General features: G+C 49.1%; 1 protein-coding gene across 2 annotated transcripts in view; it reads left to right on the top strand.

The window, feature by feature from the left end:
• The window catches only part of LOC147725999 (uncharacterized), a 200940-nt gene that overhangs the window by 142848 nt on the left and 33468 nt on the right, over nt 1-24624 (top strand). For both annotated transcript variants that reach the window (XM_086960114.1, XM_086960115.1), the window contains exons 5-6: nt 3101-3138; nt 23487-23524. In XM_086960114.1, coding sequence (XP_086816240.1) covers nt 3101-3138; nt 23487-23524 — 76 coding nt within the window. The remainder of the gene's footprint in view (nt 1-3100; nt 3139-23486; nt 23525-24624) is intronic.

Raw genomic sequence — 24624 nt, 5'->3', positions numbered from 1 at the left:
AATCTTCCGAGTGACCTAGAGGAGTGAAACTTAAGACACAGACACTAGAGGTGTGTACCAGTGTGGGAACACCGGCGTTGCTGAGTTACCTCACCCACAGGACGCGGGTGCATAGGGTCGAAGTAGTGTCGGGTTTCGTCACGCTGGTCGATGGTGCTTGGAGCTGAAGATGCCGCAGGCAGCTCGATGTGAAGAGTTCCGGTGGATCCAAGGGTGGATCTGAAGTTGTGAAGACCTGAAAGCAGAGGGGACAATGTTCAAAGTCACTAGCCAGTGACTACCATGGAACCAGAATGGAACCAGGCGATGTCGGGTGCAAACAGGCGTTGAGGTGTAGCTTCTCTCTGCAGCCACGTGGACACGAAAAGGTCGAGGACGTCCAGGAGTCGATCACGAGCTGTCCCACGCAGGCTTCTCGCTGTTGGTGGTGTCGGCAACTTGATTAGAGCAAACAGGCCTTGGCTAATGCAAGCCACGCAGGAATCGAAAAAGTCTTATCACTCGGACCAGCAAGGTCAGAGCGGGTGCTCCCTTTTACAGGAGCGAGGGCAAGTCTGGAGCAACCAGCCCGCAGTGTAGTTTGTAGGTTTCGTCGCCCAGATGGCCGCTGACCACGTGGCAAGTGGCCGGGATGGCGCGTCGAGTGGCACAATGCAAAAGGGCCCCACGCAGATCGTGGAGATGCTGGGGGGCTGATCTTCGGTGCAAGGGCTGCTCGGTGGTGGAGCTTCTCAGTCCCCAAAGCACAACGTCGAGGGTGCCTCGGATGATGCGCAGTCAGCTTCTCGGGGGTCTTTCAAGAGGTCCGGTCCCACGTCTCTCGGTGCCTCCACGGGTCCCTTCTTTGCAGGGACTGTGGATCGGGCTGTGAGAAGTCTGGGTCTTGTCGGGCTCGGGCTACGGCGGGAGGCGGCGGCAAAGCAGTCGTCGAGTTGCTGGATGGTGCCTGTGTTCACAGGGTGGCCACTCCTAGGCCACAAGGGAGATACTCTTCAGTCTTCTGTGCAGCAGAATGTCGAAGTCCAGTCGTCTTCTTAGTTTAAAGTTGATTTCAGGATGATCTGAGGTGCTATGGCACTGCTCTCACTCTTATTCCCAATCTGAGGGGTGGATCACCTGCTAGGTCCCTCCTCTGGGTGGGACCAGGAAGGGGGCGGTTACACCCCCTTTCCTTTGTCCAGCTTCTTGCCAGGCCTGGGTCTGGAAGGTCCCAGGACCGGTTTGGACTGGCTTATGCACGGGGACACCTTGTGTGCCCCAGCATGTCTGATTCTATTCAGCCCTGTCCTACCCAATACACAAAATCCTGTCTGGGGTGGTGCTCGCACCTCCCAAGGCAGGATACCCTTTGTCCAAGCCTCCCTCGCTGGACGGACTCCCAGCAGCAGGAGGTCAGACTTGTGTCTGTGGTGGCAGCATCCATTTTGTGATGCTGAGGCTCTGGTTAACTTCAACCGGGGTTAAGGCTATGTACATGTCGTGTCCCTCTTGAAGGGTGGAATGCTATCCCCGTCGACAGAACTGTCGAGGGGATAGTATTCCAAATCGTATGACACCTTACTCGACATGTTTTGATAAAGCCAAACCAAAGTTAGCATATAACCGCGAGGATTATAATGCACTTAAGAGTATATGGTATGGCAATATCCCGGAACAGCTAAGGGAGTTGTTCCCGACACCTGCAGACAGGCTCAGCTCATGCTAGAGCACCATCTCACATGAAACCACGCACTCTGCCCCAGGATTGCAGGGGCCTTCCATAGGAATGGCTTGTAGGTTAACATGTGTCCAGTTAAGGTTAGATATAGGGATACTATATCTTAGTAAGAGGTGATTACACCAACTTACCCCAGCTGAGTGATCAGCCAGTTGTGTCAAAATATGGAGGCCAGGGCAGGGGTGGCACAATACATGCTGCAGTCCCTGGTAGGCCCTGGATGCACCTATGCCCTGGGTACCTATGGTACACTGGTACAGGGGCCTATAAGGTGAACCAGTTCCAAGTGTGTATGCACATAAGGTACATTGTGTCCATTGTAAGGAGAGAGCAATCAGCCTGGGGCCCTGAATAGCAGGATCCCAGGCCAACTATGTCAAAAACCAGCTAAACACCAGGCAAAAAGTTTGGGGGTAACCATAGTCAGATATCCACCTTCCTACATTCATTGCATTTTGACTGATATGTTTACCTTACTTGCTTTGGTATATCACCTTTACGACTTATGTGATGATTTACTGCTTTCTACTCTTATTCAAGCATGTGAATCTATGAAAGACACCCCTAATACTGGAGAAGAACAAAAGTTACTTACCTGTAAACTGTGGTTCTCCAGTATTGGTGTCTTTCATAGATTCACATGCGATCCTCCCCTCAGAGGCTCTCTTCTCCTCAGGCACTTTTTACTTACTTTGTGCTACGAAAATCTGAGGACTTGGGCTTCTGTGGAGAAGGTTCTAGAGGAGGCTACAGCCTGATTGGCTGGAATGTGAACCTACACATAATGACTCTAATATGCTACTAAAGTGAGTTCTCCCTTAGGCTTTTCAATGGGCCTATTATGTTCTATGGTACTTTTAGAATTTACAATTTTATTACATTATATGTATGTATATTTTTATTTATGATATTTTTCATGTATACATGCATATGTTATTGCTATTTTATGTACCGTGGGACTCCCACTTCGACGACTGGGAATATTCAAGCATGTGAATCTATAAAAAACACCAATACTGGAGAACCACAGTTTACAGGTAAGTAACTTTTGTTCGTATCTTAGGGTATGTGTCCAAGTTCTATTTGGGCTCCAGGGAACATCATCACGGGTTATTTGATTCACAAACTGAGCGCAAAAACTATAAGATAAAGGTTGCAATATTCTCCACCCACTCACTGCTTAATGCCAGTAGAGCACACGTGATTCTGAAATAGAACAATTTGCAAACTGAGGGTTACAGTAAGTAACAGTTTATTCATTCTGCAGTGACTTCAGTCCTAAGGGCTAGCAAAGTTAGAGTTGAGGGTGTTAGTCATATTAATACCATGGATATGTGCTCCACCCACACGGTTACTGCATTTCTTGTGTTTCTGTTGTTGCAGGGTGGCGGTTTGGGGGAAGGTGATGCTGCGGCGAATGTGTAAGTATGTAATCAAAGCCAACAAAGTTGTGATTATGAAAACCTTTGAAGCAAAACATTGTCTCCAAAAATAAGTTCAACTAGCACAAGCTATGAATGAGCATTTATTGAAATGTAGGGTTCGATATGACATCTACAGTTTTGTGTGTGAATTTAGTAAGTCATAGTACTTATAATTATGATTCGAAGTGTAATGTAACAGTAGTGCACACTGCCTCTTTTTGGCCGAAGTCTTTTATGCATGGGTTTGTCAGTGCATACGTCCTAGATTTGCCAGGAAATGCTATGCATTACTTATGGATCTTTGTGCATCACTGGATTTGTAATCAGTAATTGGCATTGCATTCCTTACAGCCCCGTACATTATAAGAGTGATCCGTTGCATTTCTGCACCTTTCTCTTTTTTTTCTTTAAGTGTACAGAATTTGATGCGTATCCTGCCTCTTATTTGAGTATAGCCTCCATGTGTTTGCTGATCTATTCTCCAGTAATTTGCCAGCACTACTGATGAGGATGGAAACAGGGACGCACGCTGTGAAGTAGCTTGGACGGCGAATAGGACTGGAACTTTGAGTAATTTAGATAGCCTTTTTGTAAGATTGACCTTAATGAAGGATTCAAACACCAGAAAGTTTGTAAGAAAATATCTTTTTTTTTTATTGGAGATCTGTATCTATGAAAGAACACAACTCTCTCTCTGACAAATGAACTCATCCCCCAGCTCCTTTTTTAAAAACTCTATTTTCTAGCCATATTCTGATTCCAAATTGTACACGTGTGCTTTCAGGGTGTAGCAATTACTTCTAATCTATCGCCCTTGTCACAGTCCTTGAAAAATGATGATGTACAAAGCCATTATTGTTTTCATGGACAAAACTACTGTACTGCAGTGCCTCTAACGTAATGAATGTAAAACAGTGTAAAGGCAAACTGCAAAAAGCTTAGCTTGTAAAAGAAAAACTGTTCTGCACTACTACAAAGTGACAGGTGAACAATGGAGTGACGCTGACTAAATTGTAGTCTTGTGGCAGTCATCACCTGTTGTACGGTTGTCTTGTTTTCATCAGAAAACATAATATTAATTTATCCTCCCCTTCACCTCTTGGTATTGCGGCCATAAAAAACTAATTCTTTAAAATTGAGAATCATTCCAATAGACTTTCAACTGTCCTTACTCTGCTTAAGTGATATTGTGGAGAGGGCTCTAACTCTTCAATTAGACTTGTTTCTAGAAAAGCAACCCTCGGGCAGTTCCCAGGTAGGGTTCCTCCTTGGTACTAGTAATGAATTGGCTCTTACGAATGTGAGAACAGCTTTTAAAAGCTGCTGGCAGAGACTGACCAACACTGTTCGTGATGCTCGACCTGTCAGCCAATTTAATCACGCTACACTACCTGAACGACAGAGCATCCAACAAGGAATAGAGAAAAAAAGGGTTCGAGGCATGTGGGCTGCTGAATTCATATCTGTGCATAGATCGCCGCCTAGTGTTGGGTCCGGATGATTGCACATTGTTGTCCTGGAAGAGTCTTCGAAGTATCACGAGATAGGTGGCTCCTCCCCTGGACTACAGTGTGCATGGGCATCGACTCCATCCCCAGATTGTTTTTTTCCGTCATTGGGTTTGGATGTCTTTAAATTCCCTCTTGTCGGAATCGATAAAAACTTTCTTCAGACCAAAAGGTCTTTAGTCTAATACGTCGGTATAGTCTTGCGTTCGGTCTTAGTTCTTCCAGCTCGGTTCCGAGCCGGATTCCCTACACCCGCGTGTTTTCGACGCGGAAGGCCCAGTCGACGCTTCAGACCCTATCGACCGTTCATCATGGACCATAGTCCATTTAAAAAATGTCCCGTCTGCAACTCGAAGTATCCCCAGATCGACGTCCACTCGGTGTGCAACAAGTGTCTGTCGCCGGACCATGATGAAGCCAAGTGTATGGCTTGTTCCCGCTTCAGGTCCAAGAAGATGCTTAAGCTTCGACGAGCTGCGCGCCAGGAGGCCCAGCATGCTGCACCGGCGCCTGTGGACATCTTTGATGCAGGGTATGTCGAGGAAGAATCTATCCAGGACATTAGTGAGTCGAACCCCGGTTCGGACGTCGACTACGACTACGACGCGGATGCTCAGATGTTCGAGGCCGAAGAAGTCTTCGACGAGGTAGGAGACGACGACGGGGCCCTCGGCGCCATGGGGGATAGCTGGAACGGAGAGCTTCCTCAAACTGACTCTGAGGCCGTGACAATTCATACGGCTCAGGTCGAGGGATCGCCATCAGGCCTTACCCAAGATCTTACTATGGGTTCTACGGCCCTGCCTTGTTGCTCGGCCACGGATATTACTGCTGAGCCGCACCCTGGCAAATCGAAACCAAAAGTGAAACCTACGGTCTCGACGCAAGACACTGCGCAGGTGCCGTCCTCGAAACCGAAAGTGAGCATCGCTTTGGTCGGATCCAAGGCCTCGGAGCCGTCGGCGCCGAAGAAGCAGAAGGGTGCTGTCGAGCCGAAGGCTCAAGTCAAGGGCGTCGAGACGAAGTCTACCGCGCCAAAGACTAAAGTCAAGGTGGTCGAGCCGAGCGTGTCGGCGCCGAAGACGGTCGACGCCGGCAAAGGACTCGGAGACCCGAAGAAAGCTCTCGGTGACCCGAAGAAAGGACTAAATGATCCGAAGGTTCTCGTGACTCCGCGTCAACAGGACCGGGCCAAAAGCGGCGCACACCGAGAGTCTACTCCTGGTGAGGCCTCAAAGGATTCCGTCGAACCGGCGCGCCCATCCGCCGCTTTCACCAAGAAGGTGACGAACTCCCTACAGCGCATCCGGGACAAGACCTTATCGGTCGGACCGAAGGATCCTCCGCCTCCGAATCCGGTTGAGAAACCTCATAAGGCGTCCACGCCCATTCATTTTACGTTGCCGCCGAAGGCTTTCGCTCCTAAGGCAGTCGCCAGCGTCCCCGAGAAGGTTCCCTCGGCGCCAAAGTCATCAACGGTGGTGCCCAGCCCACAGCCTCGACGACCTTCGGTGGACGAGCATGAAGAACACTTTATTGATGCCGAAACGGGCAGGCTTTCCCTCCACAAGCGGAAAATTGCCCCAGAACGTCCAATGGAGTCCTACAAGATTCCTCTCAAGAAAAAGAAGGACTCTGCTTTCACTCCCGTCTTGGTGGAACCACTTTCTCCACAGACTCATAATGTTTCGCCCACTTACTCCGATGTGGACGCTGGGGAGGGGGATGATGAGCATTAGTACAGCTATCCTGTCTATACAGACCCTGAGGATACCAACGAATCCTGGGCCGCTGGTGCTGACCCAGGTGATCCTCAATCAGGACAAGACCCTCAACTATTTTCTGCGAAAATGTCTCCGACAGAAGACTCTGCAGCTTTCAATGCCCTCATCGAACGGGCAGCTAACAATCACAACGTCCAGCTCCATGCTGACCCTGTTGATGTCGACTTCCTTTTTGATACCTTCTCAGTCTCAGAGAGAACTGTCAAGACTCTGCCTATGCTGAAAGGTGTTTTGAAACATGCTGGCGAGATCTTTACAGAGCCTACCAGGGCGAGGGTGATAAACCCTAGGATTGATAAGAAATACAAGTCAGCGCCTACTGATCCTACCTACATCAAAGGACAGTTGCCTCTGGACTCCCTTGTCGTCTCGAATGCCCGGAAGAGGGCTAATTCTCAGACTACGGGTGATGCTCCTCCCCCAGACAAAGAATCTAAGGTCTTTGAGGCATCGGGGAAGAGGGTAGCAGCACAGGCAGCCAACATCTGGCGCATTTCAAATACACAAGCGCTTCTGGCGCGGTATGACAGGGCACACTATGACACGCTAGAGACCCTGTTGCAGCACCTGCCTGATGAGTACAAGGAGGCAGCTGAGATGCTTATTCAGGAAGGGAAGCTTATCTCTAATGCTTCGATTAAGTGCGCTCTGGACGCGGCTGACACCGCAGCCAGGGCTGTCAACACTAGTGTTATGCTACAACGACATGCCTGGCCGAGAATCTCTGGATTTAAGCCGGAAATACAAACCACCATCCCTAATCAAACAGTGAATCCAGATCACCTGTTTGGCCCGGAGGTTGACACCACCTTAGAAAAAAATTAAAAATGACACGGAAACTGCTAAATCCATGGGTGCCTTACAGTCCCAGCAGTTTCGGGGTGGGTCTTTTCGTCGCTCAAGCACTAGAGGCGTTTCCAGAGGCCAGCTCTCCCAATCCACGCAGTACTACAAAGGCAACACTCAGTCCACATACACCAACAAGAGTCGAGGTGGATATCGTGGTAACAGCGCCAAGAGCAGAGGTCGCGGAAACAACAACTCCAGGTCCTCTGCCACCAACAAATAGTGACGCCTTGTCACTGCCCCCCGACCACACAACACCGGTCGGGGGGAGACTCCAGCAGTTCCTTCCAGTCTGGAAGACCATCACCAGACAGGTGGGTCTGAAAACTTATACAATACGGTTATTGTCTGGAGTTAACATCCACTCCACCCAACATACTCCCAAGACACGTTCCTATGTCTGCCGAGCATTTGCACTTATTGCAGCAGGAGGTCATAGTCATGCTGCAAAAAGGAGCACTAGAGCTCGTGCCTGTGCAAGAAAGAGGCACAGGGGTCTACTCCCTGTACTTCTTAATACCAAAAAAAGGACGGGTCCCTCAGGCCCATCCTAGACCTCAGGCCACTCAACCACTACATCCTGTCGGAGCACTTCCATATGCTGACCCTGCAGCAAGTGCTCCCCTTGCTCAGTCGGGGATTTTCCCGCAACTTTAGACCTAAAGGATGCGTACTTTCACATTCCACTGCACCCTTCACACAGGAAGTACCTCCGGTTCACCATCCAAAACCAGCACTACCAGTTCAAGGTTTTGCCTTTCGGAGTCACCACGGCACCCAGGGTGTTCACAAAGTGCCTAGCGACAGTGGCGGCGCACCTGAGGAGACAGAACATCCATGTCTACCCTTATCTGAACGACTGGCTCATCCAGGCGAAGTCGGCCCAGCAGTGTGCCGCACACATGTTCCACACCATTCACCTCCTTCACGATCCTGAACAGGATATAGAATGTTGCCCTTTATTGCATTTCAGGTTCCTTTCTTACGGCAAGTGCCATGAGACTGATGCTGAATGCCTTAAAAGAAATATGTATGTGCAAAAGGATGAAAGGTATGAGTACCAGGAATCAAACATGCTGCAGAGTGCAGATAGCTCAAAGAAGAGAGAGACCATAGAGGAAACCCAGAAGCACTGTATCTCCACTTTGGTGACAAGATGACAGAGGTGGGCGCTGGAAGAAAGGGTTTATCCTTTTCAAGGCATGCATTTACTAATATGGGAACAGATATAGAATGACTGCGTAGTTGAGTGAATCCTAGGGGCTAAGAGTGCAAGTAAGGGAGATACGAAGAAGAAGCCAAAAGACATGTACCCAATGACTCAATATACTTAGCACATTATCTAGTTCCTCAGAGGTGGCTGTGCCAGTGTTGTGACAGGAATGTGACCAAATAGGCAGAGGAGCTGCACACTTCTCAAGGAACTTTGCCCTCAAAAGTATATTTTGTGGAGGGCGTGTCTTGTAAGCCACAGCCTGAATCCGGAGACCAGGAGATTGGGCATCGGACTGCCATGGCTTGGCCCTTCAGTGTGGCAGGTTGGAGCATGCAGCCCTGGGAGGACAAGGAGCTGGTGTGGACTAGAATGGCTGCGGGAACTCCTTGTTTGGCCTTCACACAGCGATGAGGTAAGTGGTGGAGGGTGCTGGGCAGCCACAGTACTGCAGGATTTCTTGGCGGCTTCTCCTACCCTGTGTCTGTCCCTGAGAGTGATTGTAGTGGGCCACGATAAGGACATTGCAAGACAATTATTCTGGTGGTGGCCTCAATGAGGGGGCAGGTGTCCAGCTGCTACAGGGGCTGGACTGACACCACAGGCAATGTGGCGTCCTTGTCGAGAGGCAGACACCTCGATGACTGGAATTGGTCGCCAATTTTCCGGAAATCTGTTTGCAGATTCTCCTAATTGACATTGAACCGTATGTACACTAGTTCGAACTTTCCTTGATTTCACCCATATATACTGATATAGGTCGCCACGCAACATAGTGATTAGGCGTACTTGCCCCTCCTTGTAGTTTAATGTAGGGTGGGGGGATTCATTGGATCGGGTCAGGACAGACTCCCTGTTGGGGCCTGTCGCCAACAGTTTTTGCAACAAATACTTCCAGTTTTCTAAGTATGGGGTGGGGAATGCCGTGGTGTTAGTGCTAGTTTGTTTTATTCAGACACTAATGCAATGTTCAGTGTTGTTGCTGTTGTTAAGTTTGTTTCTGATTATGCTTTCTTTTCAATGTCTTCATACTACTCGTTCCTTTATCTGGTCTACATATTAATATTACAACGTGACACTGACTTACATGAGTGCCCCACTCCAGAAAAGCTCTGCAGATCACCTCCAAATAATGTCCTGGAACGTGAATGGCTTTCTAAACCAGGAGAGAGGGGCGGTCCTAAGGCAGATCATCAGACAGGGGCTGAAGTCCTGTTGCGACAAGAAATGCACCTATTCAGGACAAAAATCCCATGCCTAGCCCGTTGGGGGTACACCCAGGTTTATCGTTCAGGATTTACACGTGGAACCAGAGGTACAGGTGTTCTGATTAAACAGTGAATTCCCTACCAGCTCACTAGGCTATGGATACACAGGTGTGGTTGATACACGTCAGTGATGGGGTTGCTGCATGGGAAAAGTCTTACACTATTAAATTAATCTGGATTTGTAGAGCCCGACTTATCACCCCAAGGGGTATCATGCCGCTGATTATGGGCCATTAGGTCGGTTACTTGAACAGCCTGGTCTTGAACTCTCTTCTGAAGTTGGTGAGAGTAGTGGAAGTATGGAGGTGGAGGGGCAGTTTGTTCCAGGACTTGGCAGCAAGGTAGGAGAAGGTTGAGCCCCCTCCCATGGCCAGACAGATGTGTAGGACTTGTGCGAGGGCTAGGGGGACTGAGCGGAGATGTCTGGAGGGCTGGTGGAAGGTGGTCAGTCATTGGTTGATGGTGGCAGGTCCAATGTTGTGAAAGGCATTGAATGCATGGGTGAAATGGCATCTCTTCTTGATTGGGAGCCAATGCAGGGTTCTGAGGTGTGAGGTTATGCAAGACCGTCATGGGAGTTCTAGTATAAGTCTGGCTGCTGTGTTTTGGATTGTCTTGAGTCGTTTCAGCACTTGGGCTGTGATTCCGGTGTAGAGTGAGTTTCTGTAGTCCGATCTGCTGGTGAGGAGGGCCTGTGTTACTGTTCCCCTGGTGCTTGGTGGGATCCACTTAAAGATCATTCGGAAGCTGGAGGAGGCTACTTTGTTTACCTGGCGCTTCATGGATAGCTCGCTTTCCAATATAATGCCTAGGTTCTGGCGTGGTAAGTGGCGGTTTGAGCAGATCCAAGGGCCACCAGGAGGTGTCCCAGAGGGAGGGGGTTCCTACTAAGATAAGCACTTCCGTCTTCTCCATATTCAGTTTTAGGCAGTTGTATTTCATCCAGTCTGCAATGTTGGTCATAGCGTTTCGGAAATTGTGGTGGTGGTGTCTTCGGTGAGGAAGAGGATGATTTGGGTGTCAGCGGTGTATGAGACGATGTTAAGTATGGTTGCGGACAATATTCGCCAGTGGTGCCACTTAGATGTTGGTATCTTGTGAGGAACAATGTGACAAGTTTGATTGTGATGCCGCTGATGTGATACAGTCTGTTGACCAGGATGTGGTGGGACATAGTGTCGAAGGCTGCTGGGAAGTCAAGGAGTATGAGAGCAGCTTATTCCCCACAGTCGAGGATGATCCTGATGTCGTCCGTTGCGGCTACGAGAGGGTGGTTTCGATGCTGTCGTTCAAGCTGTAATCGGACTGAGGGTTGTCCAACAGGTTGTTTCTCTCCAGGTAGTCTGTGAGCTGGTAGGTATTATGTGGTTAGTATATATACATCTTTCGTCCTCTGGGGCATTCTTTTGCAGAATTACTTACCAGGCTTTAGGGTGAACTACCCGAGGACCTGGTGGTGCTGGGGGAGGAACTGGAATTGTGCGGTGGCCCCTGCACTGGATAGTTGCCCCCCCCCCCCCCCCCAGGGATCGCTCCCTTCAGCGTTTGTCACCGTAGCACCTCCAGAACCCTGACTGTCGCACATCTATGGAGGATTATCTGGACGGTTATTTTGCACGTAATGTAGGCTCAGTTACATCTCCCCTGACACTTTTGACACTGTGGGAAGCCATGAAACCTATGCTTTGTAGGGCGGACTTTCACTACTGTACAGGTGAGCAACAGAATAAATTGAGACATATAAAAGACCTGGAGACCAAGATCTCAGACTGCCGTTCACATAGACAGCTTTTCCTGGTACAACAACATGATAACCAGGCATTGATGGATGAAGCACAGTTGACATAGAGGGTGTCGCAAAGCTGTATGTTCGAGGCATGTGGGCCGCTAAATTCATATCTTGTGCATAGATCGCCGTCTAGTGTTGGGTCCATATGATTGCACCTTGTTGTCCTGGAAGAGTCTTTGAAGTATCACGAGATAGGTGGCTCCTCCCCTGGACTACAGTGCGCATGGGCATCATCTCCATCCTCAGATTGATTTTTTCCGCCATTGGGTTCGGATGTGTTCCGTGACTCTCGTTCGGAACCTATAGGAAAAACTTGTTTTCTTCAGGCCAGAAGGCCTCTTTAAGCGTCGGTATTGTACTTCGTTCGGTTCTGAGTTAACTTATCTGGTTTCCCGGATACTTGAGCACGTGTGCTCCCAGCTTTTTAGGCCCGACCGAAGATTGACATCGACGATGGAATTCCAGGCCCCGTTTAAACGTTGCCCAGTCTGTAACGCGAAGTACCCTCTCTCAGACGTGCACCCTGTATGCAACAGACCACGATGAGGAGAGTTGCTTGGCCTGTTCGAAATTCAGGTCGGAAGAGGCGCTCGCTCTTCGACGTGAGGCGAGACTACCGGCGCGGAGAGCGTCGGATGGGAGGATATCTTCGAGGCTGGGGACGACGAGGGCGTCCAAGAGGAGGAACCGGAGCACTTCTCCGACCCGGCCTCCTGTCAAGAATCTTACTACGGAGAAGAGGTAGACGATGAAAACATCGAAGACGATGATGCCGTCGAGGTAAGAGACTATGGTATTGCCATTGGAGCCGCAGAGGGCGGCTCCAGCGATGAGCTAGACCCAACCAAAGCTTTGGGCGTCGAAAGTGACACTGTCTTGTCAAAGGCTCAGGTCGAAGCATCGCCGGAAGGCCTTAGCCAAGATCTTTATACTCATTCGACAGCCCCGCAACCTGGCCCGGCTAAAAATATTTCAGAGCCTTCGGTGGGTACGCCTTCGATAACGAAACTGACTAAAGACAAACCGAAACTGGTCAAATCAATATTCGTTTCGCAAAGCCTCGTTCTATCGGATCCTAAGAAGGCTCGGAGTGTCATTGTCCCTTCGGGGTCGCAAACTGGTGCCAACCAGAAAATAGGTACATCCAAGAAGGTGCCAAAGGCCAAACGAGACGGAGCGACGTCATCTAAGGCTGCCCCTAGGGGCGTGGACACTGAAGACGGACTTGAGTCGCAGCCGCCCCTCAGTCCGAATGCATACAAGTTGATGCTGGTGAAAGTTCTCGAAGACAAGCACAAAATGGCCGCATTGGAACGTGACGCATCAAGCCGCGGCCATTTTGGGAATCCTAGCGCAACGACTGGCTCAAAGTTGGCGATGGCCGTGGAAAAAAGTCAAACAGCCATCGGGGCCTCCACCTATAGTTTTTGGACTGCCTCCGACCGCAAGACCTAAAACGTCTAAGCGGGCACAGAGCACCGACCCTGGGAAAATGGTGTCAAAACTTAAGGGGCCGACCGCCACTCCTGAAGGCGTCGGTTCCAGTCAACCTTCCTCTGAAAGCTCAAAGAAGTTGTACATTGACTCTGCAACCGGAAGACTCACCCTTTTCAAGCGGAAGATCTTGCCGGAGAAGCCAATGGAATCCTATCAAATTCCACTCAAAAGGAAAAGAGACTCTGCTTCCTCGCCGGTTCTTTTCGAGTCCGTTGGGCCTTATGGACAAGCCTTTACACATTCCCCCACACGCACTGAAGATGGTGGGGGGATGACCAAAATGACAAGCAGTTCAACTATCCTGATGACTCTAATCAGGATGGCTCGCAGGATGTGCTCGACGATCAAGGCACGGCGGACACCCAGTGTTACCAAGTAAAGACAGCCCCCGCAGAGGATACTGCGGCGTTCAACGCTCTAATTGAAAGGGCAGCGTTGAACCATGATGTGGTCATGCATGCAGACCCAGTTGAGGAGGACTTTCTGTTTGATACCTTCTATACGTCGGACAGATCAGTGAAGACGCTGCCGATACTAAGGGGTGTCCTTAAGCACTCCAATGACATTTTCAAGGACACAACCAGAGCAAGGGTGGTGAACCCACGTATTGAAAAGAAATACAGGCTGCTCCTGTGGACCCTACGTATATAAGGGGTCAATTGCCATTGGACTCATTGGTGTTCTCCAATGCCCGGAAGAGGGCGAACTCACAAACAAGTGGTGATGCTCCTCCCCCAGACAAAGAATCTAAAGTATTAGAAGCCTCTGGGAAGCGGGTTGCTGCGCAGGCAGCGAATATTTGGAGAATAGCCAATACACAAGCTCTTCTGGCTAGATAAGATAGGGCTCACTATGATACACTAGAGCAACTGTTGCAACACTTGCCTGATGCATATAGAGGGGGCGGAAATGTTGATTCAGGAAGGGAAACTGATATCAAACGCTTCTATCAAGTGTGCCCTAGATTCAGCAGACACTGCAGCCAGGGCCATTAACACTAGTGTAATGCTAAGGAGGCAGGCATGGTTACGAATTTCAGGATTTAAGCCAGAAATACACACAAGTTTGCTCAATCACCCCGTTAACCCAGATTTCTTGTTTGAGCCCGACGTTGACACGATTCTTGAAAAGATCAAGAAGGACACCGAGACGGCTAAGTCTATGGGGGCCATGCAGTCTCAACAGTTCAGAGGGGGTTCTTTTCATCGCTCAGGTAGTAGAGGGCCGTCAAGGGGGCAAACATCTCAGCAAACACAATACAATAAAGGTGGTGCACAGACCACCTTTAACAAAAACAATAGAGGTTGATACCGTGGTAACAGTACCAAAGGCAGAGGACGTGGAAATAATAGCACCAGGTCCTCAGCAAATACCAAACAGTGACGTCTTGTCACTGCCCCCGGACCATGTAACACCGGTCGGGGGACGACTCCAGCAGTTCCTGCCAGTCTGGGAAGGCATTACCACAGACAGGTGGGTGAGGCAACTTATCCAGTACGGGTATTGTTTAGAGCTGACATCCACTCCACCCGACATACCACCAAGACACCATCCTATGTCTGCAGAGCACTTAACCTTATTACAGCAGGAAGTGGCCAGCATGCTGCAAAAAGGGGCCATAGAACTGGTGCCTCTAGAGGAGCACGGAACAGGGGTGTACTCTCTCTGTTTCTTAGTCCCAAAGAAGGACGGGCCTCTCAGACCCATTCTGGATCTGAGGGCCATATGCATCAACACATTTTCCCATAGACACAGAATGGGTTAAACCCTTTGATGCATCTGGCCCTGAGCCCCTTGAACCTATACATCCTTTCAGAACATTTCCACATGCTGACTCTGCAGCAGGTCCTGCCATTGCTCAGTCAGGGGGATTTCCTGGCAACTCTGGATCTGAAGGATGCATATTTCCATATACCCATAAATCAGGCACACAGGAAATACATCAGGTTCACTATACAGAACAAGCATTACCAGTTCAAGTTACTACCCTTTGGCGTGACCACTGCTCCCAGAGTGTTCACCAAGTGCTTGGCCACAGTGGCGGCACACCTTCGGAGACAACACATTCATGTCTACCCTTACCTGGACGACTGGCTTGTGCAAGCAAAGTCGGCCCAGCAGTGCACCAGCCACGTGTCCCGCACAACACATCTTCTGCACAGTTTGGGATTTTCTCTGAACTATCCCAAGTCGCATCTTCAACCCGCTCAAGTACAGCAGTACCTGGGAGCGACGTTGGACACTGTGACAGCTACAGCCCAGCCAAACTCAGTGCAAACCGACAGCATGCAACTGCTGATTCGCAAATTCAGACCACAACACTCACTACAGGCGCAAGTGTTTCTGCAGTTGAAAGGCATGATGGCCTCCTGCATATTCATAGTCCAGCACGCGAGACTGGACATGCGTCCGCTCCAAGAGTGTTTAGCACGACAGTGGAATCAGGCTCAAGGACAATTGAAAGACCTAGTGTTGGTGACCGGTCGTGCGTACAACTCTCTGCATTGGTGGAATCCACGCAACCTTTGCAAGGGACAACCGTTCCAAGAGCCTGTACCACAAGTAGTGCTCACGACGGACGCATCCCTCCTGGGGTTGGGTGCGCATCTCCTTCATTACACAGTGCAGGGACTATGGTCGGATCAACAGAAGAAGATGCACATCAATCTGCTGGAATTGATGGCAATCTTCATGGCAATGAAGGCTTTCAAGATACATCTGTGCAACAAGGTCGTGTTGATCCGGACGGACAACATGACGGGCATGTATTACATTCAGAAGCGGGGAGGTACTCACTCTCCACAGTTGTTGTAGGAAGGTGGATACCTGACTATGGTTACCCCCAACTTTTTGCCTGGTGTTTTGCTGGTTTTCTGACTTAGTTGGCCTGGGACCCTAACAATCAGGACCCCAGGCCTACTGCTCTCTCTCTAAAATGGATTCCCTTTACCTTAGGTACATTTCCAATTGGTACTGGGCCACCTTATCAGACCCTGTAACTCAGGGCATAGGTGTACCCAGGGCCTACCAGGGGCTGAAGCATGTATTATGCCACCCCTGGATGGCCATCTAAATCTGACACAACTGGCTGCACGGTGGTGTAATCATCCTTTGCTTTAGATATAGTATACCTATATCTAACCCCAAAATGGACACACGGATTCCTATCAGTCACTCCTAGGGCAGGCCTTGACAATCCTGAAGGCAGAGTGCTTGGAATCGTGTGAGATGGTGCTCTGACATGAGCTGAGCCCGTTTGCAGCTTGCGGAACCAAGTCCTAATAGCTGTTCCATGATAACGCATACCATATACTCTTAAGTGCATTATAATCCTCGCGGTTAAATGCTATCTTTGGTATCGCTTTATCAAAACATGTCGAGTAAGGTGTCATACGAATTGGAATACTAACCCTCGCCAATTCTGGCGACGGGGTTAGCATTCCACCCTTCTAGAGGGACACGACATGTACGTAACTGTGAACCCCGGTTAAAGTTAACTGAAGCCTCAGCTCCACAAAATGGATGCTGCCACCACAGACACGAGTCTGACCTCCTGCTGCTGGGAGTCCTTCCAGCGAGGAGAGCTTGGACAAAGGGTTTACTGTCAGGGGCGGTGCTAGCACCATCCCAGACAGGGTTTTGTGTATCCTGGGTAGGCAGGGCTTTACAGGAAGGTGACTGCAAGTGGCACCCCGGTGCTCACTACGCATCTGCCGGCTAGAACCAGTTCCAGGGGCACACCAGCCCCTGGCCTGGGGAAAGTCCGGCATGGGAGAGGGGTGTAACCACCCCCCTTCCTGGTCCCACCCCTAGGGCAGGACCTAGTCGCGTACCCACCCCTTTCTTTAGGATAAAGGCAGGAGCGGGGAACCTTCCAAATTAGATCATCTTTGAATCAAGAAACTACTTTCTACGAAAGGAACTCTCGACTCTTCTCAAGATTTCTCCCTTGTGACTAAGGAGTAGTCACCCTGCATCCGCAGGCACCATCTAAGAACTCTGCGGTTTGCTGCACGTCCTTCTTCCGGAATCCGACTGCCCAGCTCGACGAGACCCGGCTTCCCTGGCACCTCTGACCTCTACCTACCTCTACAGCTAAGCTGAGAACCTTAGGTGCGACGAGACCTCGAGGGACCGGCCATCATCAGAACTGCACGACTTCTATCCAGCACGACCGCCGAGGGACCTCTGGTGAGTGCTTTGGGGTCCGAGAAGCCCCGACACTGAGCAGCTCCAGCACTGAAGTCCAGCCTCCCAGCATCTCCACGATCTGCGTGGGGCCCTTCTGCTTTTTGCTGCTCACTGCGTTGTCTGGCTACTAGCCCGCTGGCTTGTGGCCTTCTCGACGACGCCCGACGACAACAACGCTGCTGGTCTGGTTGCTCCAGACTGGCCCTTGCTCCCTTCCAAAAGAGGAGCACCCCGGACCCTCCTGGTCCACTCAAGACGCCATTTTAGGTCCACCGCGTGGGCTTGAATTTGCCAAGGCTTGTTGCCCCAATCCTGGGCCCAGCGACGCCGACAGCATCAACCATCGTGGGACAGCTCGCACCTCCATCCTGGTCGCCGACAACGCCTCCTGGTCCGTGAGACTGCAAAGCCCAGCGTCGCCCACTCACCTAGTCGAGGTGACTACCATCCGGTGCCCTCCTGGTGCCCTCTGACTACTGGCTAGTAGTCACGAACTTGGTCCCCTCTGCTTTCAGGTGTCATCCATCTTCGATCCAGGCTTGGATCACTTTGAACTATCTTCACTGGTCGCCTGCCAGCAACTTCTTTCTTCAGGCTCCTGGTTCGTCAGCGAGGATTCCCGACGTCTAAACAGACCTATGCAGCCGCAGCCCCTGGGCTAGGTAACTTCGGCATTTCGGTGCCCCAGCATAGCCTCTCTATCTAAGGGGCCAGAGTCACTGTCGTTTTCGACCTACCTTATCGGGTTCGCCCGAGAACACTAACTTTGCTTTTACTAGCTCCCATAGACTTTGTCCCGCATCCCGCGTGAGAGTGCACACTCTGCACCCGAATCCCCTAGGCCTCCTACTAGTAATCTGAAGGTTCAGTAATGTAGTCCTAGCGATTCCAAAGCCTATTAGTACAGTACTTACCTGCTAGTAATTTCGCATTCCACTTCCATAGTATATAGTTTTTCGTGCCCCTCGGGCATTTGTGTAAATTGTGCAACTTGAAGTATTTTCGTAAGAGTTTTGTTGTGTGCTTAGTACCCTGTCCTCATAAAGAGTACAGGGCTGTTGTGATCTAAATAAACACACTGTTTATTTTGATAACACTTGTGTGGTGTCCTTTCACTTGGTGTTCAAGGGGTATATCTGATGGTATAACAGCTGGCTTAACACGCCCTCTAGAGTTTAGCCCGAAGACTGCTCGTATCCATGCTACTAGGATAGCTGATCTATAAGGTTGACTTACAACCAATCATCAATAAGGGTTGTTTGGACTGATACAAAGTGCTCACTAGAATAGTGAACATTATATATCAGGCCAACTTCTCACACCTCACACCCAGGCTTTTGACGTAGAGCCATGGAGACATTCAGCATCCAGATCCGCAACAGCTCAACCTGGCGATCTGGCTCCTGAAGTCCTAGAATTTGGCTACCTCAACTTGCCGCCGGAATGTATGAATATCATCATGGAGGCAAGATTCCCACAACCAGAGCATGCTATGCGGCTAAATGGAAAAAGTTTGTCATATATTGTACCAACAATGACATTAACCCACTGGATGCATCTATTCAAAACATCATCTGTTATTTGTTGCATTTACACAGATGTAATCTAGCGTACAGTTCAATTCGCATACATTTATCCGCCATAGCAGCCTATCTTCAGAACAGGCAGCGCCTCTCCTTATTCAGAGTGCCTGCCATTAAAGCTTTTCTGGAGGGACTTAAAAGAGTGATCCCTCCCAGACACCCACTGTCACCAGTCTGGAACCTGAATGTGGTCCTCACCAGATTAATGGGACCACCTTTTGAACCTCGACACTCTTGTGAGCTTCAATTTCTGACTTGGAAAGTTGCTTTCCTAGTGGCCATTACGTCACTGAGGAGAGTTAGTGAACTACAGGCACTAACCCTCCAAGAGCCATTCATCCAGGTCCACGCAAATAGGGTGGTATTACGCACCAACGCTACATTTATGCCTAAAGTGATTTCGCAGTTCCACATGAACCAGACCATAGAACTGCCAGTTTTCTTTCCCAATCCGGAAAATCCCTACACACGTTAGATGTCAAAAGGGCTCTAATGTACTATATAGACAGAACAAAGGATTTCAGAAAAACAAAACAGCTTTTCGTTGCCTTTTCACCACAACACAAAGGCAACCCCATTTCCAAAGCAGGGATAGCCAGGGGGATCGTTAAATGTATACAGATTTGCTATGCCAAGGCTAAACGCACACTAACCATTCCACCACGAGCACACTTCACACGTAAGTTAGGAGCGTCTATGGCTTTCCTGGGGCATATTCCTTTAGAAGAGATATGTAAGGCAGCCACTTGGTCCACCACACATACATTTACGAAACACTACTGCGTAGATGTGCATTCTAAACCGCAGGCAGCTGTAGGACAGGCTGTTCTCAAAACTCTTTTTCAGACTGCTGCAGCTGGCACGGGCAGCCGCCGCTAACAGGGGGGACTGCTATGTAATCTATGCACAGATATGACTTCAGCAGCCCACATGCCTCGAACCGAATATGCTACTTACCAGTATGCATCTGTTCTTGGCATGTAGGGCTGCTGACATTCATATCGCCCACCCTCCTCCCCGGCGCCTGTTGCAGCTGTAGCATTCAGAATTACTATCTAGCATGGACATCACTCACTGTATTACACTCCATCTCTGACACAATGGCGAAAAACAATCTGAGGATGGAGAGGATGCCCATGCGCACTGTAGTCCAGGGGAGGAGCCACCTATCTTGTGATACTTCGAAGACTCTTCCAGGACAACAATGTGCAATCATCCGGACCCAACACTAGGCGGCGATCTATGCACAGATATGAATGTCAGCAGCCCTACATGCCAAGAACAGATGCATACTGGTAAGTAGCATATTCGTTTTGCAGCGTGAATCTTTCTGGATTCACTATGCTTTGCATTATTCCGCGGTCTAGTGGTTGGGTCCGGAATCGTAGTCTTTTCCTTTTTTTCTTAGCCCAGGTGGGCGTCGACGTCCCACCTTTTATTGTCCTTCCTGTTAATTCGGCATGCTTCCTGCGGAAGCTCCCACCCTTTGGCGCCATCTTCAGATTCTTTTTTCCGCCGCTGGGTCTGGATCGTTCCCGAGAGGGCTCCAGAGATTTGGAGAAAAGAGAAGCCAAAAGCCGGGGGGGGGGGGGGGGGGGGGGGCAGAAGACTGGGTGAGACTACATCATCAAAAGGGACGACAATGGAAGAGGATCTTCGAGGAAATTCGATATCCAGAAGAGAATGCGCAATCAGGGGGCCTCCTGAACGCAAGAGATGGACAAAACACCATTCGAATTCTGCAGGAACTGCCCCCACAAGTACGCGCAGAAAGACCAACACCCAGTTTGCAACCTCTGCCTGCCGGTTGACCACGAAAGTAGGGACTGCAACGCCTGCTCGAGAGAGGCAAAGGAGAGCTAAATACGCCATGCAGGGCAAGGGCCTGCCACCGTCCCTTCGAGACCTGGGACTATCGACCGACGAGGAGGATTACGTCGCCGAAGAAGATGACGGCTACACGGTCGTAGAGACCGATAATAAGAAGACTCCAGAAAAGGTAGGAGACTAGACGCCCCAAAAAGGCCCGAAAGACTCTCGACAGTCTGCCCAAGACTCTCAAAAAAACGAGGGCAAGACCCCGCAAGCGCTGACGCCGAAAACCTCGGCGTCCGCAGCAACATCCAGGGCCAGCGGATCCTCACAGAACGACTCCCAGGTGCGGAAGGATGGCTACCAGCAAAGGTCGTCGAAAAGCGTCCACGAAAAGGAACGCTCGACGTCGACAAAGGACACTAGACCAGTCTCGACGCCGAAACCAGTCTCAATGCCGAAACCCGTCTCAAAGCCATCTTGCCAGACAAAGAGACCGGCACAACCACTCGACGCCGAACAGGCTGCCGAGATGGAAAGAAAGAAGAGAAGACTCGAGGCAGAGATGGAGAACATCCTGCAACGAAAGAAAGAATTTGACGAAAGGATGAAAGCGTATACAATCCCGTCAAAGCCGAAGTCACTGATGGTTGAGTTCGTCAAGGATGAAGAAGAGTTCGAGGTCGAAGGAAAGCCAGGAAGTTCTGGAATGTCGCAAAGAAGATACCCCCTACTACTAGGATGTGGAAGATGACGACTAGAGGACATTTCTGGACTCGACATACTCGGACTCATAGGACACAGAGTGGCAGGACCTCGAATCCGAGAGTCCAGAAGAGAGGGTGGACACATACACTGCGAGGCCCTCGCCGCCTGACGACATTGGACTTTACAATGAAGTCATCAAGAACGCAGCATCAGCGCTCAGAGTAAAACTCAAGGAGGAACAGCCGAAGGCGGATTTCCTCATGGAAACACTGCTCCCAATACAAACCAGAAGCCAGTACCTGCCAATGCTCGAAAGCATCAAAGGACAAGGGAGAGAGGCCTTCAAAGATCCTGCAACTTGTAAACCCGTCACACCCAGGACTGAGAAAAAGTACAAGCACTCCCCCAAGGACCCACCCTACATGCCGACGTCACAGGAAGGACACCAAAAGGTGGGACGTCGACGCCCACCTGGGCTACGAAAAAAAAAGAAAAGACTACGATTCCGGACCAAACCACTAGACCGCGGAATAATGCACAGCATAGTGAATCCAGAAAGATCTTCAAGCAGCAGCTGCAAAACTAAACCAACAGGTAAGAAACTATTCGTTTCAAGGCAGCAGATATTCTCCATATTCCCATAATGCAGGAGAGTGACAGTGATGGTTTTACACCTCCTTGAGTAGGATGTCTGCATTCTTGACTCATGACTGATTCTAAAGAAGGGTTGAGGGCTGCTTCCTCAATGAGAGGTGATGCAGTAACTCATTTTGGGCATGTTTCTTCCAGAGAAAGGCAGTAGATCGTTACATTTAAGTTTACGGTAGGAAAACCATTTTCTTGGTTTCTTATTCATAATCTACTGCACAAATGTTATACACCTATGCAAAGACATCCTTAAGGGCTGGATCCCCAAGATTGATTGTGCAAGCCACAACTCGTATTTTGCTCTCACTTGGCATAGGGCTGGTCATGCACTGATCAGATACCTAGAATACAATCTGCCCTTTGAGCTTAGCCTCTGAGGGTTTAAGCATCAGACTCTTTAAAAGAGGTTGGCAACTGCTTTAACAACCCCAACTCTAATTAACACCCCTCAGGTCAGAGCTGTAAAGTCTTTGCTAGCACTTATGAGCCCGTCATCTGAGGATATTAGATTCTCATGAATTTAGATGATCAGGCTCTCATCCCAGAATGAGCTTGTAGGAGAAGAAATTCCCTTATCCATTATAGTGAATGAGCTGAAGTGACTACTGAGGTAGAGTTAACAACAAGCTCAGAAATAGTAGCTGTGCTGCGATAAATAATCATATAAAGGATAAATGAAAACATTTCCGTATCGAGGGGGAAAGGGGAGTAGGACATCTTGACTCTAACTGCAACACGTAGATTGTTACAATTAAAAAAAGTTTATATATCAACCGCCTTGTTTGCTTGCATCTCAGATTTATCCTGCAAGTTACTTGCCTTTGGCCCTTGTTTTGTGACTTGATTTTACACCTGTGAATTCTCTCTACACGATGAAATAGAGAATTACATTTTGAGTTCATATAATGGACTCGAGAGGGCACTTCAAGCGTAGCTTAGGATCTCAGGACATTTTAGCATGTAGACGTAAGTTGTCGTTGAGAATGTCCAGAAGTTGACACGTCACCTATATATGTGTAAAATAAGCTTTTTTTTCTAAATCACTTACCCCACCATTCTTAGTGCTTTGAAATAGACAATGAGAGGGAGAACACTTTATAGAAATAAAAAATGCACATCACTTCAAATAAATAATTGGGTTCTCAGCACAAAGATAGGCTACGTTTGAACCTCTTGCTATATAAATACTGAGTAAACCAAACACTGCAAATGGGCTTCAGATGTTAGCAGATTTATAGTGTTAAGTCAGAATAGCCGACAGAAACTGAGGCTTATGGGAATACAGGCATCATAAAGTTTGACTCTGGAAAATATCCGGTTAGACTTTCTAATGTGGGTTATGGTTGGGAGATAATTAATACACTCCAAAGTCACCCTCGTAATCTGTAGTACATCAACCTAAAAGTGCCAGAAATTACGCTTTTGTTTACAGAGTGGGAAGAGAGGGATCTATGTTTTAAGTTGCACTAATATTTCTGTTCCCTTCTTTTTATTGTAGAATGAATCCTGCACTCGACAGCAATGGAAAACCAACAGGTGAGTGAATGAGAAACAGTTGGACGTTTTAGATGCATTTCGAATATGAACTTTGTATTATTATTAAAGGCTGGGCAGTCTTGATAGGTGTGTGATGTGTGTGTTAGCACAAGACTTTGTTTCACTGAACATAAGTTTTGCAGCATGAATCCTTTTCTAGATTCACATGCTGTGCATTATTCCGCCATCTAGTGATTGGGTCTGGAATGGTCTGTGTTTTTGTTTTGTTTTTTTCATGGGTGTCATCAACTAACCATTTGGTGCTAGGTTCATCCCTTGTGTGACATCATACGGCGCCCCGGAAGTTCCTGTGCGTGGTAGCCATCTTCAGTTTCTTTTTTCCGCCGTTGAGTCTGGAAGCAAGGAACGAGACTCTGAAATTTTTTAATGAAATCCATAAACATTTTTGGTACATTTTGCTAAAGAACTATTCTACATCAATTACCAAGGCACCGGTGAAGGAAAAGGTCTCCGGCCATCTTTCTCTGTCAGAGTAGCATGCAGATGGACCGAAATGAGGCATGGTAGGGGCCATGGAAAATACCCCTTTCAAATTTTGCCCCAATTGTCACTACAATCTGCAGAATTGACACAAGAAGCGCCGGACATTGAAATCCTCAAAGGGGATGCCGAGAAGAATCGTACTGTGAAAAAGGTCTCCAAAGACTTCGAGAAGAAAGCGGACTAGGTAACTAAGACCCCTCACCCTCAGATACCAAGGACCTCAAAAGAAGGCGCAGAAGGCAGCCCAGGCGTAAAAAAAAAAGGACGACCGAGGGTTAGCCCCGGCCGAAAGAACCCCATGGATCCCATGCCAGGGATACCGACAGGGGGAAATTGACGAAGACAGGTGCTGGACGCGAGGCCTCAAAAGAGAAAACCATACCTTCGGCGGTTGAACCCACCACACCAAAGAAGCGGATCTCCCTGGCTCCAGGCGCTGAAAGGGCCCTTAAAGTTGAGGAAGAAAGAAGACGCATGGAGGTGGAAATGGAGGCACTCCTTCAGCATAAAGAGTTTGAGGCGCTAAAGGAATTCAGAATTCCTTCGAAACCAACTACCTCATCAGGCCGAGGAAGAAGATATCCTCAAAGCTCCGG

Source organism: Lissotriton vulgaris, chromosome 3_1 (assembly GCF_964263255.1).
Source record: "Lissotriton vulgaris chromosome 3_1, aLisVul1.2, whole genome shotgun sequence".
Lineage (NCBI taxonomy): Eukaryota > Metazoa > Chordata > Amphibia > Caudata > Salamandridae > Lissotriton > Lissotriton vulgaris.
Note: the sequence above shows the minus strand (reverse complement) of the source record. Positions and strands in the feature narration are given on the sequence as shown.